The sequence below is a fragment of the Petaurus breviceps genome, unplaced genomic scaffold (genome assembly GCF_028583685.1).
Source record: "Petaurus breviceps papuanus isolate PSGF00001 unplaced genomic scaffold, PetGlider_PUasm1.0 214, whole genome shotgun sequence".
Classification (NCBI taxonomy): domain Eukaryota; kingdom Metazoa; phylum Chordata; class Mammalia; order Diprotodontia; family Petauridae; genus Petaurus; species Petaurus breviceps.
This window is the reverse complement of record NW_027185863.1, coordinates 15,553,865-15,570,723: the sequence shown is the minus strand read 5'-3', so window position 1 is coordinate 15,570,723 and position 16,859 is coordinate 15,553,865. Positions and strand designations below refer to the sequence as shown.

The window sequence follows — 16,859 nt, the reverse complement described above, 5'->3', positions numbered from 1 at the left end:
GCATTTGGCACAGTGCCTGGAACATAATAAGCACTAAATAAATGTTTATTGATTGATCAAGTAATTGAATTATGGAACACCTAAATCTTGAAGGAATCAAAATTACAGGTAAACTCCAAAGGTGAAAAGATGAATATTGGGTACACAGGTACCCAAGCTGCAATGTGTTACCAATACCTTATGCATGAAAAATAGGACAAAAGGTACTATCAAAGACATGTATGTCTCAAAAAGAAGATGGACAGATCATGAAATTATGAGATTTCTAGGATGTTTCATAAATCTATAGGTACTGTACAGAAGTCATATGTAACTATGTTATTTTAACCAAATATAAACTTAAGCTTAATAATACAATGGTATAAATTTGTGCCCCCTCTTCCCCCATTTTCCTACTTGTTTACTTCAAATGAGATTTGGAATCCACACCTCCAGATATAGCCCATCATATGGACATGCTCCATTTATACATACTCATACATATTGATACCTGAGCAGTAACAGGTTTTCCTAATACATATTCTCTAGAGGCTATTATTAAGGTAGCAATTCATAAAACAATTTCCCCAAACATACGTGTTTGGAAGACACACAGAATAAAAATAAGTTATGGAAGGCTTGCAAATTTATTAATGACTTATGCAGTAACTTCTTGTTAAAAGCGCTGGGTTAACACTAACAACAAATTAATTAAAGCTCTTTTTTTACACAAATATTTTTTATTACAAATTTTAATTCTTAAGAAATACACATTTTTAAGAAATGGCCTTAGTATTTTTTTTTAATCTTTGGAATCTCTTAGAGAAATCTTGTTTTAGACACAGAGGTCCATTATGCCTTCTTGTAAATACATACCCAGGTTCTCCTTTGGTCAGTGAGAACCACTTTTACAATAGTTCATGAATAACTGAGCAGAATATGGCCCAAATGTAAAAATGCAGCCATAGGGATTTAATGGTGCTGTTTTCCATACCAGTCTAGAGAATGAAAAATACTCATAAGATTAAGGCCTTTTAAAGTTTTTAAATCAAGTCATTCAGTGTGTGATTAGTGTTTAAAACCCTGAAAATATTAAATACAGAATAAAAACAGCAAGCTCAAAGTACATGTTTTACTATATTAAACACAATAGCCATGAACCTGGATTTGTCTTTGGCACCATACAATTTTGGTATTTAAGTGAATGATGAAATAAAACTGATGTTTCACATTAAATATTCTATTGTTTCATAGCTCACTTAAAGGACAACAAATCTGAAAAGAAGAAAACTTATATAAGCTTCATTTTAATAGTGGAACTAGAACCCAAAACCTGATTTGCCTAATTGCTGACATCTATATAAATTACTAAATATATATAATATATATCTATCTATCTATTTCTGACCACATTTGGACCATCTTTATTCCACAGGAAAGTTGTGTTTTTCTGCAAAAGCAGGTGCATAGTACCACACAGAGCAGAGAAATATAAATTTACGCATTTGGTTTGGAAGATATGGCTATTTACTCCTTAATCATATTTGGTAATTCCATAACTTTTTTTTACATTACTATTATTTGTACAGGAACAATAAGTACATATCAAAGGACCTACCATTTGGGTAAAAGCTAGACAGTGGTATAAACAACATTTATATCTGGGAAGGGGGCAAAAATGAATCTAAATATAATAAAAAATGTCAAGGGGGAGTCAAACAGTATGTAAATCACTGCATACCTCCTAGCACCTCTTGATTTTTCTGACTGAGCTCTGGCTTTACGCTCAGTACATTATAGCACATAGACTTTTTCTTTTTTTTTTTTCTTAAATAAAAAGTGCCATTTGGTATGTTGATATTTGAAGCTTATTGTTGTCTCTTTTTTTTTCTTCTTCAGCAAGTAGAGGACCAATGAAGCAAGGCGTGTTAGTTATGCAAATTCCTATAAGGCACTTTACTGTTTTCTTATTCGACAACAGTGAGGTACACAGGATATATTTCTAGGGTTCATTGCTGTTAAAAAATGAATAGCACCATATTGTGACGTTAGCTGAGACTGGGAGTCATTATGTTCTTCTCATACAGACTTGGCAGCGGCTAACGTGTGTGCGCAGTTCTCCTGCTTTCAAAGTAGATGGAGTAGGCTTCCTGGAATCAAGAAAACAAATAGCCCTCAGAAGTCACGTAACTATCAGGGATTTCAAACACTGGTGAGAATTCAAGTTTCTTTTAAACAACAAGGAATTAGGCATGTAGGTGGCACAGTCGATAGAGTGTGGGGCCTTGAGTCAGAAAGATTTAACTTCCTGAGTTCAAATCTGGCCTCAGATACATTCTAGCTGTGAGACCCTGGGCAAGACAGTTAACCCTGTTTGCCTCAGTTTCCTCATCTGTAGAAGGAACTGGAGAAGGAAATGGCAAAACAGCCCAATAACGTGCACAACAAAACCCCAAAAGGGGCCACAAAGAGTCAGACGTGACTGAAAAACAACTGAGAAGAAATGGAAAGTGGATTGTGGTATTGAATGTAGAGTCAGCTGGGTTCAGATTCCACTCCACAGTCTTACTAGCTATATGAACCTAGACTAGTCAATTAACTCTAGAGACCTGTCTCCTCATCTATAAACTGAGGAAGGTTAAGCTCTAAGCTCCTTTTCCGTTTTGCACGGAAATAATCGCTCTCATTATGCCAGGCTTGGGTTTAAAATTTTCTTGTGGTTCAGTCATATCTGACTGACTCTTTGTGAAGTCCTCTACCAGAGCATGCTGATGCTATCCATGGGGTTTTCTTGGAAAAAGTACTGGAGCGGTTTGTCATTTCCTTCTCCAGTTTAAAAATACCTACCCCTCTTAGTCTGGCATTCAAGGATATACATAATCTGGCCCAAATCTGCCTCTCCAACCTTACCCCCTACCATCCATCAGAATTAATCTTCTGTTCTTCCTGCTCTCCTTCCTTATTGTCCCCCAATTCTTCCCCAACGTTACCTTGCTTTTCGTACATGCATTGCTGGAATATTCCCTACCTTTCTATCCATCCAAATCACCCTTCAGGCCCAGCTCAATTATCTCTCCTCTCCTGTCTTCTTCTGTCCCTCCTTACCTGGCGGTGCTCTGCCCAGGGGCCATGGCCAAAAGCTGCCTTTCTTCCTTTGGGCATACTGGCTAGATTTCTTGACCACCCAATTCACTCTGGAACTCAAAGACTGGACCATACATAGGTCCCTGCCCTCCTAGCACAGAGTGGATGTAAATACTAAATAGCAACTGTTTCTCTTTTAGCCAGGAATTCTAAGAATCTTCCCCTCCCAGTTTGATATATATTTTATTAAAGGGGCCATCCCATGAGTAACTACTTAAAGAGGCCTATTCACTGAATGGGTGTTATCTCACGCAAAGTGAGAACTTGAGAAGACCTTAGCCTAAAAGGGCCAGCGTCTCCCATTGTATCCCATCTCCAGTCATCCTTATGAATATCTGGCCACTGGACCCAGATGGCACTGGGGGAGAAAGTGAGGCTGGAGATCTTGCACAGGCCTCCCTCCCTCAAATCAAAGTCAACTACAAGTCATGTCATCATTTCCCTGATGCCGTGGTCCTCTTCAAGAATGAAGGACAAACTCAACAACCCTGGAGAAACACAGGAAAACTCTCTTGGTTCTGCAATAACTCAAGCACTTGTTATCTATGTCACCCATGGAGAATCTTTTTTATAAACTACTTGGCATTGTTTAACTTTTCATAGGTACATGACTGGTCTCCTCAACTAGACTGCACAGTAAGCTTCTTTAAGAGAGGGATCAATCTTGTACAACCCCATAGTAACAGTCATGGTTCTATGCACTTAGCAAGTAATCAGTAAATGTGTGAGAGAAATAAAAAACAGGAACTCTGAAAATGGTTTTGCCAAATCATTTTTAGACCATTTAAAGTTTACATGGCTAGTGCCACATACATTATTCCTGAAATTTCCTCATTATTTTCACAACTGAAATTATTACATACTGGAAGCTTGTAAATGGGTCAATATCACCAAAATAGCCACCTTTATGTAAGCAAAGTGTGGAATCCTAGAATTTTGGCCACCTTAATTCAAGCAATTTTTGAGACGGACACATTATGGCATACATTAAAAGAGTCCTTTGGAATCGATTATAATAGGCCTTCTTCCAAGAAAGGTTTTCAATTGAATTATTGCTTCAAGATTGAAATACTCCAAGGACTTGGTATTTTGTGATTGGAGGCATTCCCTTTCCTGACATAAAGCAAAACTCCTCTACTAAAATCTCACTCCAGCGTTTCATCATCGAACAGGAGTGACCTTGGTATGTAAGTGACTCTCTACTAAAATCTTATCCTTCCAAGGCTTCACTGTAGCATGGAAGTGACCCTCCAAGGTTCCATGAGTGCTGCACAAGTTTTGCCAGGCCCTGCCAAAGTGAAGAAGCTTTAAGTACAAGCCCGGTGGTGGTATGAATCTTTCCTATTGAAGGATCAGTCTAGCTAAATTTGGGGAACCTCATCACATGGTTGTGTAATGAATTTTTCAGTCATAGCAACTTTTAAAATCAATTATTCTTATCCAAAAGTTCATATTTTCAGCAATGCCTACTAACATTATAATATGAAATCTTAGCATTGGGATCTATCACCATATTTATTGCTTTCATGGGAACCTCGTAAATTTCCATCTCAGATTAACTTGCGCCCTTTTTTTTTGGTCAATGGTAAGGTTTTGATGGTCCAACACAAATGCCTGCATGGACTATAAATTAAGCCTGGTGTCAGTGGCTTGTTTGTGAAGGATAATCATCAAAGTACACTTTACCTTTAGGTAAATTCTCTCAGTCCTAGAATGGAGGTGGACAGAAGCATAGCAAGACTCTACAGACCTTTCCCCCAAAAGCATTACTTTTGGTAAAGGCAGAAAGACTTGTCTCCGGGGACGAGAAGTATTTATTTCAGGAATGAACAGTAAGTAATTGTCCAATCTCCCTCAGCCTTCTGCCCTGCTGCAGCACAGACTGCAGCTGGTGCTAAATTAAGGATAGAGGGTTCATTATATGCTACTGTCCATTAGTGACTGGGCTGAGCTCCAAATTAATTTCAATGAGGTTATCAGTCACTAGGGAGAGCTGTTGTAGAGGTAAAAATTTTTGGTCCTGAAAATAAAAGTTCTTTTCTCTTTGGCCAAAATGTGGTATATTTGCCCAGAAATTATTTTTATGGTCATGATTTACAAATATCTCTTGCCAAGTCACTCGGAGGACACAAAACAAAAACCAACATAAGTTACCTAGGTAATGAAAACCTGCATAAAAATTTTTTTTGAGATGTGTATTAGCTTTTGACTTCATTTTAAAATCTGCAATATTAGAATATGTTCAATTGTTCTAGATCAATTTCTGATGGATTCATCTAGATGAGAGAGATGAGATACTTCTAGTTTTAATATCTGTACACTGATGAGGTAGGCCTACCAGCCCAGGCCTGTTCTAGGATGTATTTCTTTTTTTTTTTTTTAGAGGGAGAGAGGGCAGGGCAATTGGGGTTAAGTGACTTGCCCAAGGTCACATGGCTAGTAAGTGTTAAGTGTCTGAGGTCATATTTGAACTCAGGTACTCCTGACTCCAGGGCCGATGCTCTATTCACTGTGCCACCAAGCTGCCCCCAAAGATATATTTCTATGATCTGCTTGAGGCAATGATATCCCATATAACAAAATGAAGAAATAGCCATCTTCATTATTTTACAACTAACTGGATTATTACTTTGGTATATGTCAGTAGATCTCTGATGATTAATAGTGAAAGAAATAAAAGGGAAAGTTTAAAATCAAGAAAAGTTCATTCCTACTTACTTGAACATCTCATTTCTTTCTATAGTAGCAAGCCAGAAGCTATAAGCGTTTGCATAATAATTACAAGTCCCACGACCGTGGCATTCAATGAAGGGTGCACTTCTAAATTCTTCCAGACAGGAACCCGGGGATGCTAGGGCCTGGCCAGAACCTTCGGCACCAGCGCTGGTGTGCTGGAAAACAAATTAAAATCACACGTCAGAGAATTCTCTCCCAAATGAATATAAGTATTATTGTAATTTAGGGTGGGGGGAGGACAGTTACATCAGGAAACTGGTGTCTCTCCTTACCTCATGTGGTAACTACTAAATACATGGTAAGCATGAACACCACAACAAAGACTTCATAGGCTACCATCTTGGACTCATTCCCTCCTTTCCTGACCACAAAGCTACAAAGTTCAGTACCTAAGGAATCTGGGTGTGCCTCTCTTTGCATAATATTCCTAAAAATTTATGTGAAATCAGGGTTCTATAAATAGAATCACCTTTTCAATACAAAAAAATCCATAATAATCCCTTCTCTAGAACAAAGAATAATTATTCCTTTAAGTTATCTGTTTATTAAGTTTGGATTTTTATCTATTTGGTTAAGACATCAATGTACTAAAAGACAGAGGGGCAAGTTTATTTTATTTAACAATGTTCTTTGTGTCTTACTCTACCCCAAACTTTCACCCCCTCATTTCTCCCATTGGTTTTTAAAGCAGATAGGAGTAACACACAATCAGAATTTTAGAGCCAGAAGGGAACCTAGAGACTATCTACAACAACCCACTTGTCTAATAGGTGATGAAATCAAGTCCCAGAGCCATTAAATGGGTTTGGACTTGAGCTGAGGTCACTTGACTTCCAGCCTAATTCTATAATTCTATTTCCATTACACTTTACTGCACAGGTAAGGTACAGAAACAAAGAAGAAGAATTGGGCAATTCATGTCCAAAGTACCTACTAAACTCCAAGCTTCCGAGTTCTTAAGACCAGATTTCTGGCTAAGTATGGGATGCTCTCACATTTAGTTTTCTTAGGTCTGAAGCAATTTAAGATTAATAGCCACAGAAACCTGGCATCTGAGTGGCATAATGCCCTTCCTCACAGCATTGTAACTGCCCCTTGTGGACTAAGTCATCTCTCTGAAATGGCACTTTACTAGAGAATGGGTGAAGATGACACAGCCACTGTAAATCACATAGGATTTTATGGACTAATATTGTGAAATGGTTAGCTCAGAAGGGTAATTTGACTCCCTAGGCAGACTTAGACTTGTGTTGTGTGAGGCAAAGACTAGTCAGCCTACACCATTTTGGAATGACTTAGCACAAGGCAAGAGGCTAAGGCTGTCAGATTCAGCAGTAATTGCTTGTCATACAGAGTGATCTCACAAGGAGTTTATCTCCTCTCTAAATGATTTGTGGCTTATTGAGGTTGTGCTAGAGATAGTTTCTATGGCTCAAGAGAACCAATTGTTAAATTTTCAGTGTGACCATTTACACCTCAGAAATCAGCAAATGTTACAAATCAAGGCTTCTTTGATGGCTTGGTTGTTTGTCGAGACCCAAGAAAGTGATGGAGAAAATGTTAACAATGCAAATTAAACTTAAAGTATGTTATTTGTGCATTCTTGAAGAGCTGCCTGTTAAACATTTAACATTTAAACACACCCCTGTTTAAGGTCTGCATGTCAAATGAAGTCCAAAAGGTGGGTTTATAGAAGTAGTTTGTCAATTGAAATAGTTTTGATAATTTTCACATCAAGAAAACTAGAATAGTACGTTGCATACTTACAAAATATACCTCAGTGCCATGCACTATCAGAGACAGAACTTTAGATTGGAAAGATCATGGGTCTGGACCAATATGGCATTTTTTAAATTTTCTCAATACATCAGAACAGGAATCTATTCAGTTTATTGGTTTTCAAATTAAATTTCTCTCAAAAAAGACAAACTAATTTACCAGAAGCAAACAGTCAGGGTTAGACTGAATATGAAAAGTATAACATGGTTTTTAGTTTACATGATATATATCATGAAGTCATGAAAATAACAGTAATAATATATAACATTTATATAATAGTTACCATGTGCCAGGGGGCAGTTAAGTGGCATAATAGAGAAAGTACTGGGTCTGGAGTTAGGAAGAGTCATCTTCCTGAGTTATAAACTATGTGACCCTGGGTAAGTCACTTAAACCCCATTTGCCTCAGTTTCCTCATCTGTAAAATGAGCTGGAGAAGGAAATGGCAAACCATTCCAGTATCCTTGCCAAGAAAACCCCAAATGGAATCGCAAAGAGTTGGATGTGATTGAAAAACGACTGAACAGCATGTGCCACGTACTATATAAACACTTTATATATTTTATCTCAGTTGATTCTCACAACAACCCGGTGAGATGTGTTATTATTAGCCTTATTAAACATTTGAGGAAACTGAGACAGACAGAGGTTAAGTGACTTACTCAGGTTCGTACAGCTAGTGATCATCTGAGACCATACTTGAACTTGCATCTTCCTGACTACAGTCCAGAACTCTATTCTCTGCACCATCTGACTTGTCCTTATGTATAAAACATGTTACTTGAACTAAGCCACTTCCCACGTTGGTTACTTTAGGGCCTCCTCCTGATCACACAGTGGATAAGGAGCTATATTATCAACTTTTCTATACAAACTAGATGATCACAGAGAATAACCAGGAGAAACTGCAGTTGCCCCAAAGCCTGCAGTAATGTTAGAAATATACATAAGGCCTGGGGAGCTTCAGAGTTCATTCCAGAAAAATCAGTGTTTCAATTTCATGAAATGCAGTTGATTATTTTGCAATGACCTACTTGGTGGTATAGCCTAAAGAAAGAATCCTAGTTCTCTTTGAAAAAGTGATCCGACCTTGTTCTGTGTCCTTTGCGCATCCTCTCAATGGAAGGTCATTCTTGCATTTGAGCCATGTGAATATCCTTCACAAACTCCTCATCCATCTTCTAATTGTAATGGGGTGAAGTCATTTCACTTTTCAAACCAACTCTACATTCCATACATTGAAAAAGAAATAACTAATGCTCTGCCCTTTCTCCTTTGAAGACAGCACTAGAGGAAGACAATGGTGCCACCTAAAAAAAATTGCAGCCTGGCATACTTTATAGAAATGGCTACTGCTGGCCTTGAAACTGTGGTTAAAAGTCTGTAATAAGGTAAGCTGCTGACAGATATATAGACTTATTCTGATCTCCTGAACACATCATTATCTCTATATGCTTTTGATTTTGGCAATCATGTTCGAGGCTTTTGTGTGAATGGCAAAAGGATAGGAAAGACTAAAAAAAATCCTTTCCTGCATCTCTTTGCACCTCATCTCTACTCAACGAGTTTAAATTTTTTTTACATTGACACAAATTCCATTTAGTCTTTATTGTGACACCAAAGTGAAAATTCCAATATTTCATTCAAATGAAAATTATACTTTTATTTCTTTTTTAACATCAGAATTCCTCCACGGTCTCTTTTGGAACCTTTAGTTTTCCTTCTTGCCAAAGTTAAGCATTAGCATTTTGAATAGAGAAATGTATACTACATTTTTGGCAAGGGCATATTAACCATTAAAATTCATGTTATTTTATTCTGTAAAAATTCTAATTCTACTATAGTTAATGCAGTGAATTCTATTGTGTTCAAACGAGGGGGGGGGAATGCAAAGAGAATTTTAGTATTTAATTATTTGGGCAACTTCTAAAAATATTGACAAGAAAAATAATTAGTATGGGGTCACTTCCTCTTTCAATCTAATAACCATCTGATAAAAGGGCTGGGCTCATTGGAACAATATAATTCTACAACTTGCAAAAAATCACCATAACAGATAGGCCGGGAAGAGATGATTACAAAGGATCCAAGACAGGAAAGGCATTTGTGTGGAAAGTAAATTGTTCATCTCAACCTTTCAGGGGGAAGGTCAGCAAATATCAAAGTAAAGTTGGTTTGAAGAATTCAAGGATTTTATAGATTGAGGTAAATGTATTCTGGATTGTGAGTAAAAGAGGCTGAAAATATGAAAATATTCTCCATTTAGAGCAAAAGCCAGACAAAACAAGTCAAACAGAACTTATCTGATTCTTGAGTATGCCCAAAGCAGGCAGAGCTTCTTGGGGAAAAGACAGTTCCATTCTTGTCTTTGTCCCACTGATACCTTGCATGATGCCGGTGGCAATTAGTAAAGATTTGTTGAATGAGTCGGGCAGTTTTGATATCATAAATAATTAAGGAGAAAAGCCAGTCAGTTATTCCTAGGAAGTATAAAGCTCAACTATTGAATGACAATCAAGGAGAAACCGGACCCAAAATAAACCTCACTGAAAGCCCCTCTCTGCAACTGGATGAGTTAAAATTATCTAGCAGTAATTTTTAGGTATTTTCCCCATCTCATTCAAACTTTCTACTAGTAGGCAGCTGTGTGTTATATTAAAACTTCAATATCTCTGCATATTTCTTTATCCTCTTTCCCCCTGAAAAAGCAAACAGGTTTTTAGCTCCTTAGGAAAGCTTGTCACGTTGCTTGTGCTGGAAACAATTCAATTGAACAGCTGAGGGCTGCAATTGGAAGGTGTGTAAATGTTTCCTCCATTTTCCAGAAAGGTGTTAGAGGTTTCTGCTCCAGTTCTGAACTTCCAAAGATAAAAAGAAAATCTCAGACCCAGCAGCCTCATGTCTCGAGCAAGGAGACAATTGATGCCCAAATGAAGAGTGGGTAAAAGCTGCAGTGCTTTGAGAAATGCAACTAGCAATGAGGGAAATGAGGAGTGGGTGATTCATTTGTCTTCATATTTGGAGTGTTCAGTGACTAAAATCTTACAATGAAAACAAAATTGGTGTTATTTGTGGATGAATAGTGGGTCAAGATAGTCGACCCCCAAAGGAAAGATATGGTTCTCTATACCACTTACCATAACAAAAGAATAGCCAATCCAAAGGGATGACCATCCATTAGGGCACTGTGGGATTTGGATTGTTTGGCTGTGGACTGCCATCACCATGGCGGGAGCCTCACATACAGCACATCTGTGGGAATGAGGGACAAAAATATTCAGTACAGTTGACACAAATGGTCTCCTATCAGTAGAATTCTTCATTTCTCTTATAACTGAATGGAATTTCAGATTAGCTAGCTCACCAAGCCCAACCCCTACCCAAAGCTTGAATGCTGTCTACAACATGCAAGAAATGGTTGCGTTTTTTGAAATTCACACTATTCAGACTTTAATTATATAAATATATATATACATACATATATACTCATGTATATATATATATTAAATGATAAAAAATTTGAAAGTACGCAGTGTGAATTTGAATAATACAACTGCTTGGGGCAATTCATTATTCACACTAATTGGGACCTAGTTGTATACCCTAGAGGCCATCCAGCCTCCATCTGTAAACCTCCAGGGATGGAGATTTCACTATATGCTATTACTGGAAGTCTTTACTTATTGCTTATTGAATCATGTTATATTTATCACTGAGCATGCCATGACTACTTTTACAAATACATGCCACTTATCTTTCAGAAATGAAACCAACTGTCTTCAGGCAACTTATTATAAATATATATTTTCCACCATACCTGATGGTCTGTACAATCATCCAACAAGATAGCTAGGGAAGAATATTTTAAACCTGAGCATTCTCCTATGATAGGAAAAAAAAACAAAACCTTGACACCAGGCCTCAGGAAGATTATTGTAACCAAATTAAAGTTATAGAGACATGGCAAAAAAGTGTGTGATGAGAGGGGGACTAGAGACCAGTTTCTCAAACCACCCAGGGACTTTAAAAATTTCTCAAGTTCAAACTCGAACTACACACAGGAATAAATAAAAAAGAATATGTGGCCGTTGGCTTTGCTCAAATCCAAAATACTGTATTTGTACTAAAATACTCTCATTTGGGGAAGTGAAGTACATTTGTAAAGGTTCGTTTAAAAAAATGTTGTTTTTGAAAAAAATTAGATACTGACAGTGAAGCAATTGCATTCAAGTCACAAACTGAACAAAGCTGATAAATGAATATAAATGCTGTTAATAATTATACCTAGTTCTGCTAGAACATTTGCATGAAAATACATGAAGAGTAGGTGGAGAACTTAAATTAGTCATTTGATTTTCAGTGGACTTTTGTGTCTGTGTGTGTGCCATTTTCTATTTTATTCACACAAATGCAGATGAATTAAAAGGTTTCATGAAATTGGCCTTATACAGCTGCTGCCATCTGCTTGCCAAAGAGAAAACAAGAATACAGCAGGAGAGGGACATTGCCTATATAATGTGTCTCCCTCAGTAATAAAGAAGTTGTTTGGGGAGTAGTTTTAACCCACAAGTTGGACAGCTTGGAAAAGCTGATGAAACCATAGAATTTTAAAACTAGACGGGGCTGCAATTCAATATGGGACCCGCACAGGCAAAGCTGCCCATGCAGACTGCCAACTCATCTATAAGATAAAGTGTTAGATTGCTGCTTGGGGGTACTGAAAAGTTATGTGACTTCCCGATGGCCATAGGGTAATGTGTATCAGAGGGAGTACTAGAGCCCAGGTTTTCTTGGTTCTGAGGCTAGGCCTCTCTCTTAGCCATTATACCATGCTGCCTCTTGGGAGAAATCTTACTGACATGGCCCCATACTATCATCGTATGTATCTGAACCAGTTTAAAATTGTAATTGGGAAATATTTAGCAAAATAAATAAAATACAAGAAGATCAAGAGGAAATAAGATGTACAGGCACTGGGGTATAGAGAGACATCTTGCCCTACTGGAAAGTCAGAGGGGGATGGGGGAAGATATAAGAGAGAGCAGATCAGGGAGGGGGTATGCAGTGGGATTCCTGTTTAGGCATGGTGGGTAGGGGAAAGACGGGGAGAAAATTTGTAGCTCAAAATCTTGTGTAAATGAATGATGTAAAATAAAAATAAATATAACATTTAATTTAAAAAAAGAGAAGATAAAGATAATATTAATATATGGTCACTAAGAAGCTTGAAGGAATTTTTCCATAAGGTTAAGTGGCTCTCATTTCCATTTGAGTTTGACTGATTTGACTGGACCATTTCCTTTTATTTATGAGGAAACCAAGACCCATAAAGATTATTTAATTTATCCTGGGTAGAACTAGAACTAGACCCATTTTCCCTTAATTCTTAGTTCAGTGTTCTTTCCACTTAGCACACTAACATAGAGCTAATTTTCTGAAGATATTCAATGAAGTATTACTCCAAAGGACAGGCTCTGACTACATCAACTCCAAGCAGAAACAAGCAAAACTAAAACTAAAAAACTAAAAATTTGTCTATTTTAAGCTCCTCAGTGAAAAGGTGTGTGTATGGATGAAGGAAATGGACCACCTGTCCTAACCGGTGATTCTTAGGGAAAATATTAAATTTCTTTTTCTTCTTTTCTTTTTCAAATTTTTATCCAACAACTTTTCAGGATTAATAATCAATTATTCCATTAGCAAGCATTTCTTAAGCTCACACTCTGTGCTAATGGAGGTAGCTAAGTGGCTCACTGGATAGAGTGCTAGGCCTGGAGTCAGGAAGACCTGAATTTTAATTTGGCCACAGATACACAATAACTGTGTGACCCTGGGCAAGTCACTTAACCTCTGTTTTCTTAATCTAATAAAGAAGGAAATGGGCAACCATTCCAGTATCCTTGCCAAGAAAATGGGTTCAAATTCAATCTTTGATACCTCGTAGCTATGTGATCTTGAAGAAATCACTTAATTTCTAAAGTGTCTCAAACATTTCTCTAGAAATAATTATCTACTAAGTCACTGACAGCTGTAGAGGGAGTTTTCACAATGGTGGAGAGAGTTATAAAACTAGGAGTTCCTCAAGTTGATGAAGTAAGAGACCTCAAATTTGCATAATGGTAACAGGTGGTTTTTTAAAAAATATATTACTACTGAAGAAAAACAATATTTAAATTAGTTTAGGCTTATTTCTAGTAAAAAGAGGGTTGTTTCTGAATATGGAGAACCTCTAGAACAGGTAGGGAACCTGTGGTCTCAAGGCCACACGTGGCCTCAGATTCCCCACCCTTGCTCTAGAACTAGGGTAGTAAATAGATACCAACTGACCTAAAATGTACAGTATTAGAGAAATTAAACAAAAATCATATTTCAAATTTCATATGCCTCATTCTTTTTCTGTGTTCTAAGACTAAGAAAAATGATTCTTTCAAAGCATAAGGAAAAAATGAGAAACGTAGATGGATAAAGAACTAAGAAAAATTCCATTATATAATATCATCTGGTAGAAGAGAGCTTACTAGTGATTTTATGTGTTTCATGATTTACTGGAAAAACATTCCCCCTTTTCTTTCCTTCTCACAATACAACACGACTGTAGCTTTTTTCTTGAAATGTGATCAGCGTCCAACTTGTCTCTAAGATCTGTATCCATCCACTGACACCATAAATTGACCACATTCTAAAAAGGTGCCCAATCAGTGGTACTCCTGTGTCAACTAGAAATGCTATTTGATGGTGACCCCCAAGTTACTTCTTTTCACTCAATCTGAGTAGATAGCTTTAAATGAACCACTGGTATTACCCTATAATTTACCTCAAGAAGCTAATTATCACTTAGAAATTTTTTAAAAATCATATAGGTTGGCCATTTTTTTTCTCCTTCAACGCTCTCTTATTGACTTCTACCTTTTATTTCCCCAAGACAAGAAAAATGCAAGTTATTTATTTGTTGCTTGGTCAAATTGGTTTATAGGTTTTCTTTGAACTCTAACTGGTTCTGAGGAATCAACATTTAATTTAAAGAAAAGATAGAAGGGCTCTGATCCAAACCCTTTTTATATATAATTTCAAGCCTGGGAAACTATTGCAGAATTTGAAGCATGTTGTCAAATAACTTTCTATGCAATCATTAAATGTAGGACCTGAATAGGACATCTTTGTGGAGATTTCTTGAAGATATTTTAATTATAAGAATATGACCAATCAGGATGAAGTAGGCAGTATTCAGGCAATGCCCTTTTACTGGAGAAAAGAACTGAAAGGAAACTTCAATAGAAAAGAAACTAGAATGAGTGTTCTGGTCCACAGCTTTGTCTTCAATTCATCTTCAGAATTTGACTTTTGCTGAACAGAGGGATAAAGATAGGGGAACTCCCAGATGAGGAAATTCCTTCTTATCAAGCAAGGTGGGTACCTTCTCTGAAACTTAATGTCTTAAAGGGTTGCATAAAGCAGAGAGGTTAAGTGATTCAATCACAGTCATGCAGTTAGTATGTGTCAAAGAAAAGACTTCTGCCTCTGAACCTGACCCTCCATCCAGTATGATACTGCTTCCTCTGTTGTGTATCTAAATTCATTAAAAATTAGATAAGTTAAAATAAAAATTAAATAAATAAAATTTGGCTTGTGGCCAAAATAATTCAAGTCAACTTTTACATGATGAAACTTTCATAATCAAAAATCCAACACTAAGTCTTGACATATCCACCAAACCACATAGCAAAAGAATTAAGTCCTTGACTAAATAAAGAGTTCCCTCTTGCCCCAAGCTAGAGAAAAATTTGTACCTTCATTTTTTTTAAACTGAGTCATCAAATATTCTACTCACCTACTAATAAATGGCCTAATGTTTTCACCAGAAATGGGCGCCATAGACATTGGCATGGGCTCAGGAGTAGATAACCAATAGGAGTAGTCATTTCTTGATGCAAAGTTGCAAACATTGTTAATATTGCAGAAAAGGAATGGCATGGTACTGAATTTGCGTAGACAACTTCCAGCCGTACCTACATGGGTAAGAAAAAAACAATACAGGCTTAAGAAAAAGACATAAGAGAAATGCTTAAGCTTCTCTATTTTAAGTTCCTCAGTGAAAAGGCTTGTGTAGACAAGGAAATGGGCCACTTGTCCTAACTGGTGATTGTCAGGTAAAATATCAAGTTTCTTTTTCTTTTTTTTTCTTTCTTGTCTTTTCACCATTGTTGGCAGAAGTTCCCAAAGTAGGTGATATCACCCCCTGGGGGAGCACTGAAACAATCCAAGGGGGTGGTAGTAGTTTGAAATGACCCAAACTAAAAAAAAAAAGCTAATGAGTTAAATAAATATTTCCAGGGGGGCACTGAGTATTTTTTTTTAAAGGAGGCAGTAGGCCATATAAGTTTGGGAACCTCTGGATGTTAACTTCTGTACAGACCATAACTTCATTTTACATTTTTGAGTAAAATATTTAGAAAACTGTAATGTACTTTATAAATGGGAACTTGTGTTTGTCCTTCGTTTTCGAAGAGGACCAGAAAAACAACAGGGGCCGTCCCTTGACTCACTTGTTCAAGAGGTCTTCTGCTTCAAATGGGAACCATTCTCATAATGAAGGAAAATAGTTTTAAATCTTTTTCAATAATCATTCCATTCCTGATATACAACATAGCAAAACAATCATAACCTCCAAAGTGTAAAGTTGAGCTAACAAATGTAAAATACTATGTAAATCTATGTAAATGCTAGTTACTATTATCATTAGTAATCATAGGATCATAAATTTAGAGCAAGAAGGGACCTTAAATCCTCTGTGATTAAGTCCAACACCCTCATTTTACAGAGGAGAAAACTAAGTTTGTGAGAAATTAAGTGACTTGCCCAGGGTCACTGGGCATAATACAGCTAATCTTGTCTGAAGCAGGATTTAAACTGTGGTCTTCATGACTCCACATCCAGCACTCTATCCAATCTAATGCCTAGAGGCCCTTGATGATGTTAATCATCAAATAAGCAGGAGTTATATTTATGTTGATACTCTGTTGTCTTAGTAACCTTTCATGGAGAATTTTTTTTAATTTGCTTTTTCCAGGAACTTACGTGTGTGTGTGTGTATACATATATATATGATTTTTAGCTCACACTGGGCTTTAGTATTTCAGGCATATGTCAAACATAGATGAAGGCAACCTGATACATATCTATCTATCTATCTATCTATCTATCTATCTATCTATCTATCTATC

At 36.9% G+C, this 16,859-nt stretch overlaps 1 protein-coding gene across 1 annotated transcript in view; it reads right to left on the bottom strand.

Annotated features, from left to right (window-relative positions):
* Nucleotides 1–607: 607 nt before the first annotated feature.
* The window catches only part of COL4A1 (collagen type IV alpha 1 chain), a 213,720-nt gene continuing 197,468 nt past the window's right edge, over nt 608–16,859 (bottom strand). The window contains exons 49-52 of the mRNA XM_069094111.1: nt 15,467–15,644; nt 10,776–10,890; nt 5,842–6,014; nt 608–2,129 (exon numbers count right to left, since the gene is read on the bottom strand). Coding sequence (XP_068950212.1) covers nt 2,048–2,129; nt 5,842–6,014; nt 10,776–10,890; nt 15,467–15,644 — 548 coding nt within the window. The 3' untranslated portion in view covers nt 608–2,047. The remainder of the gene's footprint in view (nt 2,130–5,841; nt 6,015–10,775; nt 10,891–15,466; nt 15,645–16,859) is intronic.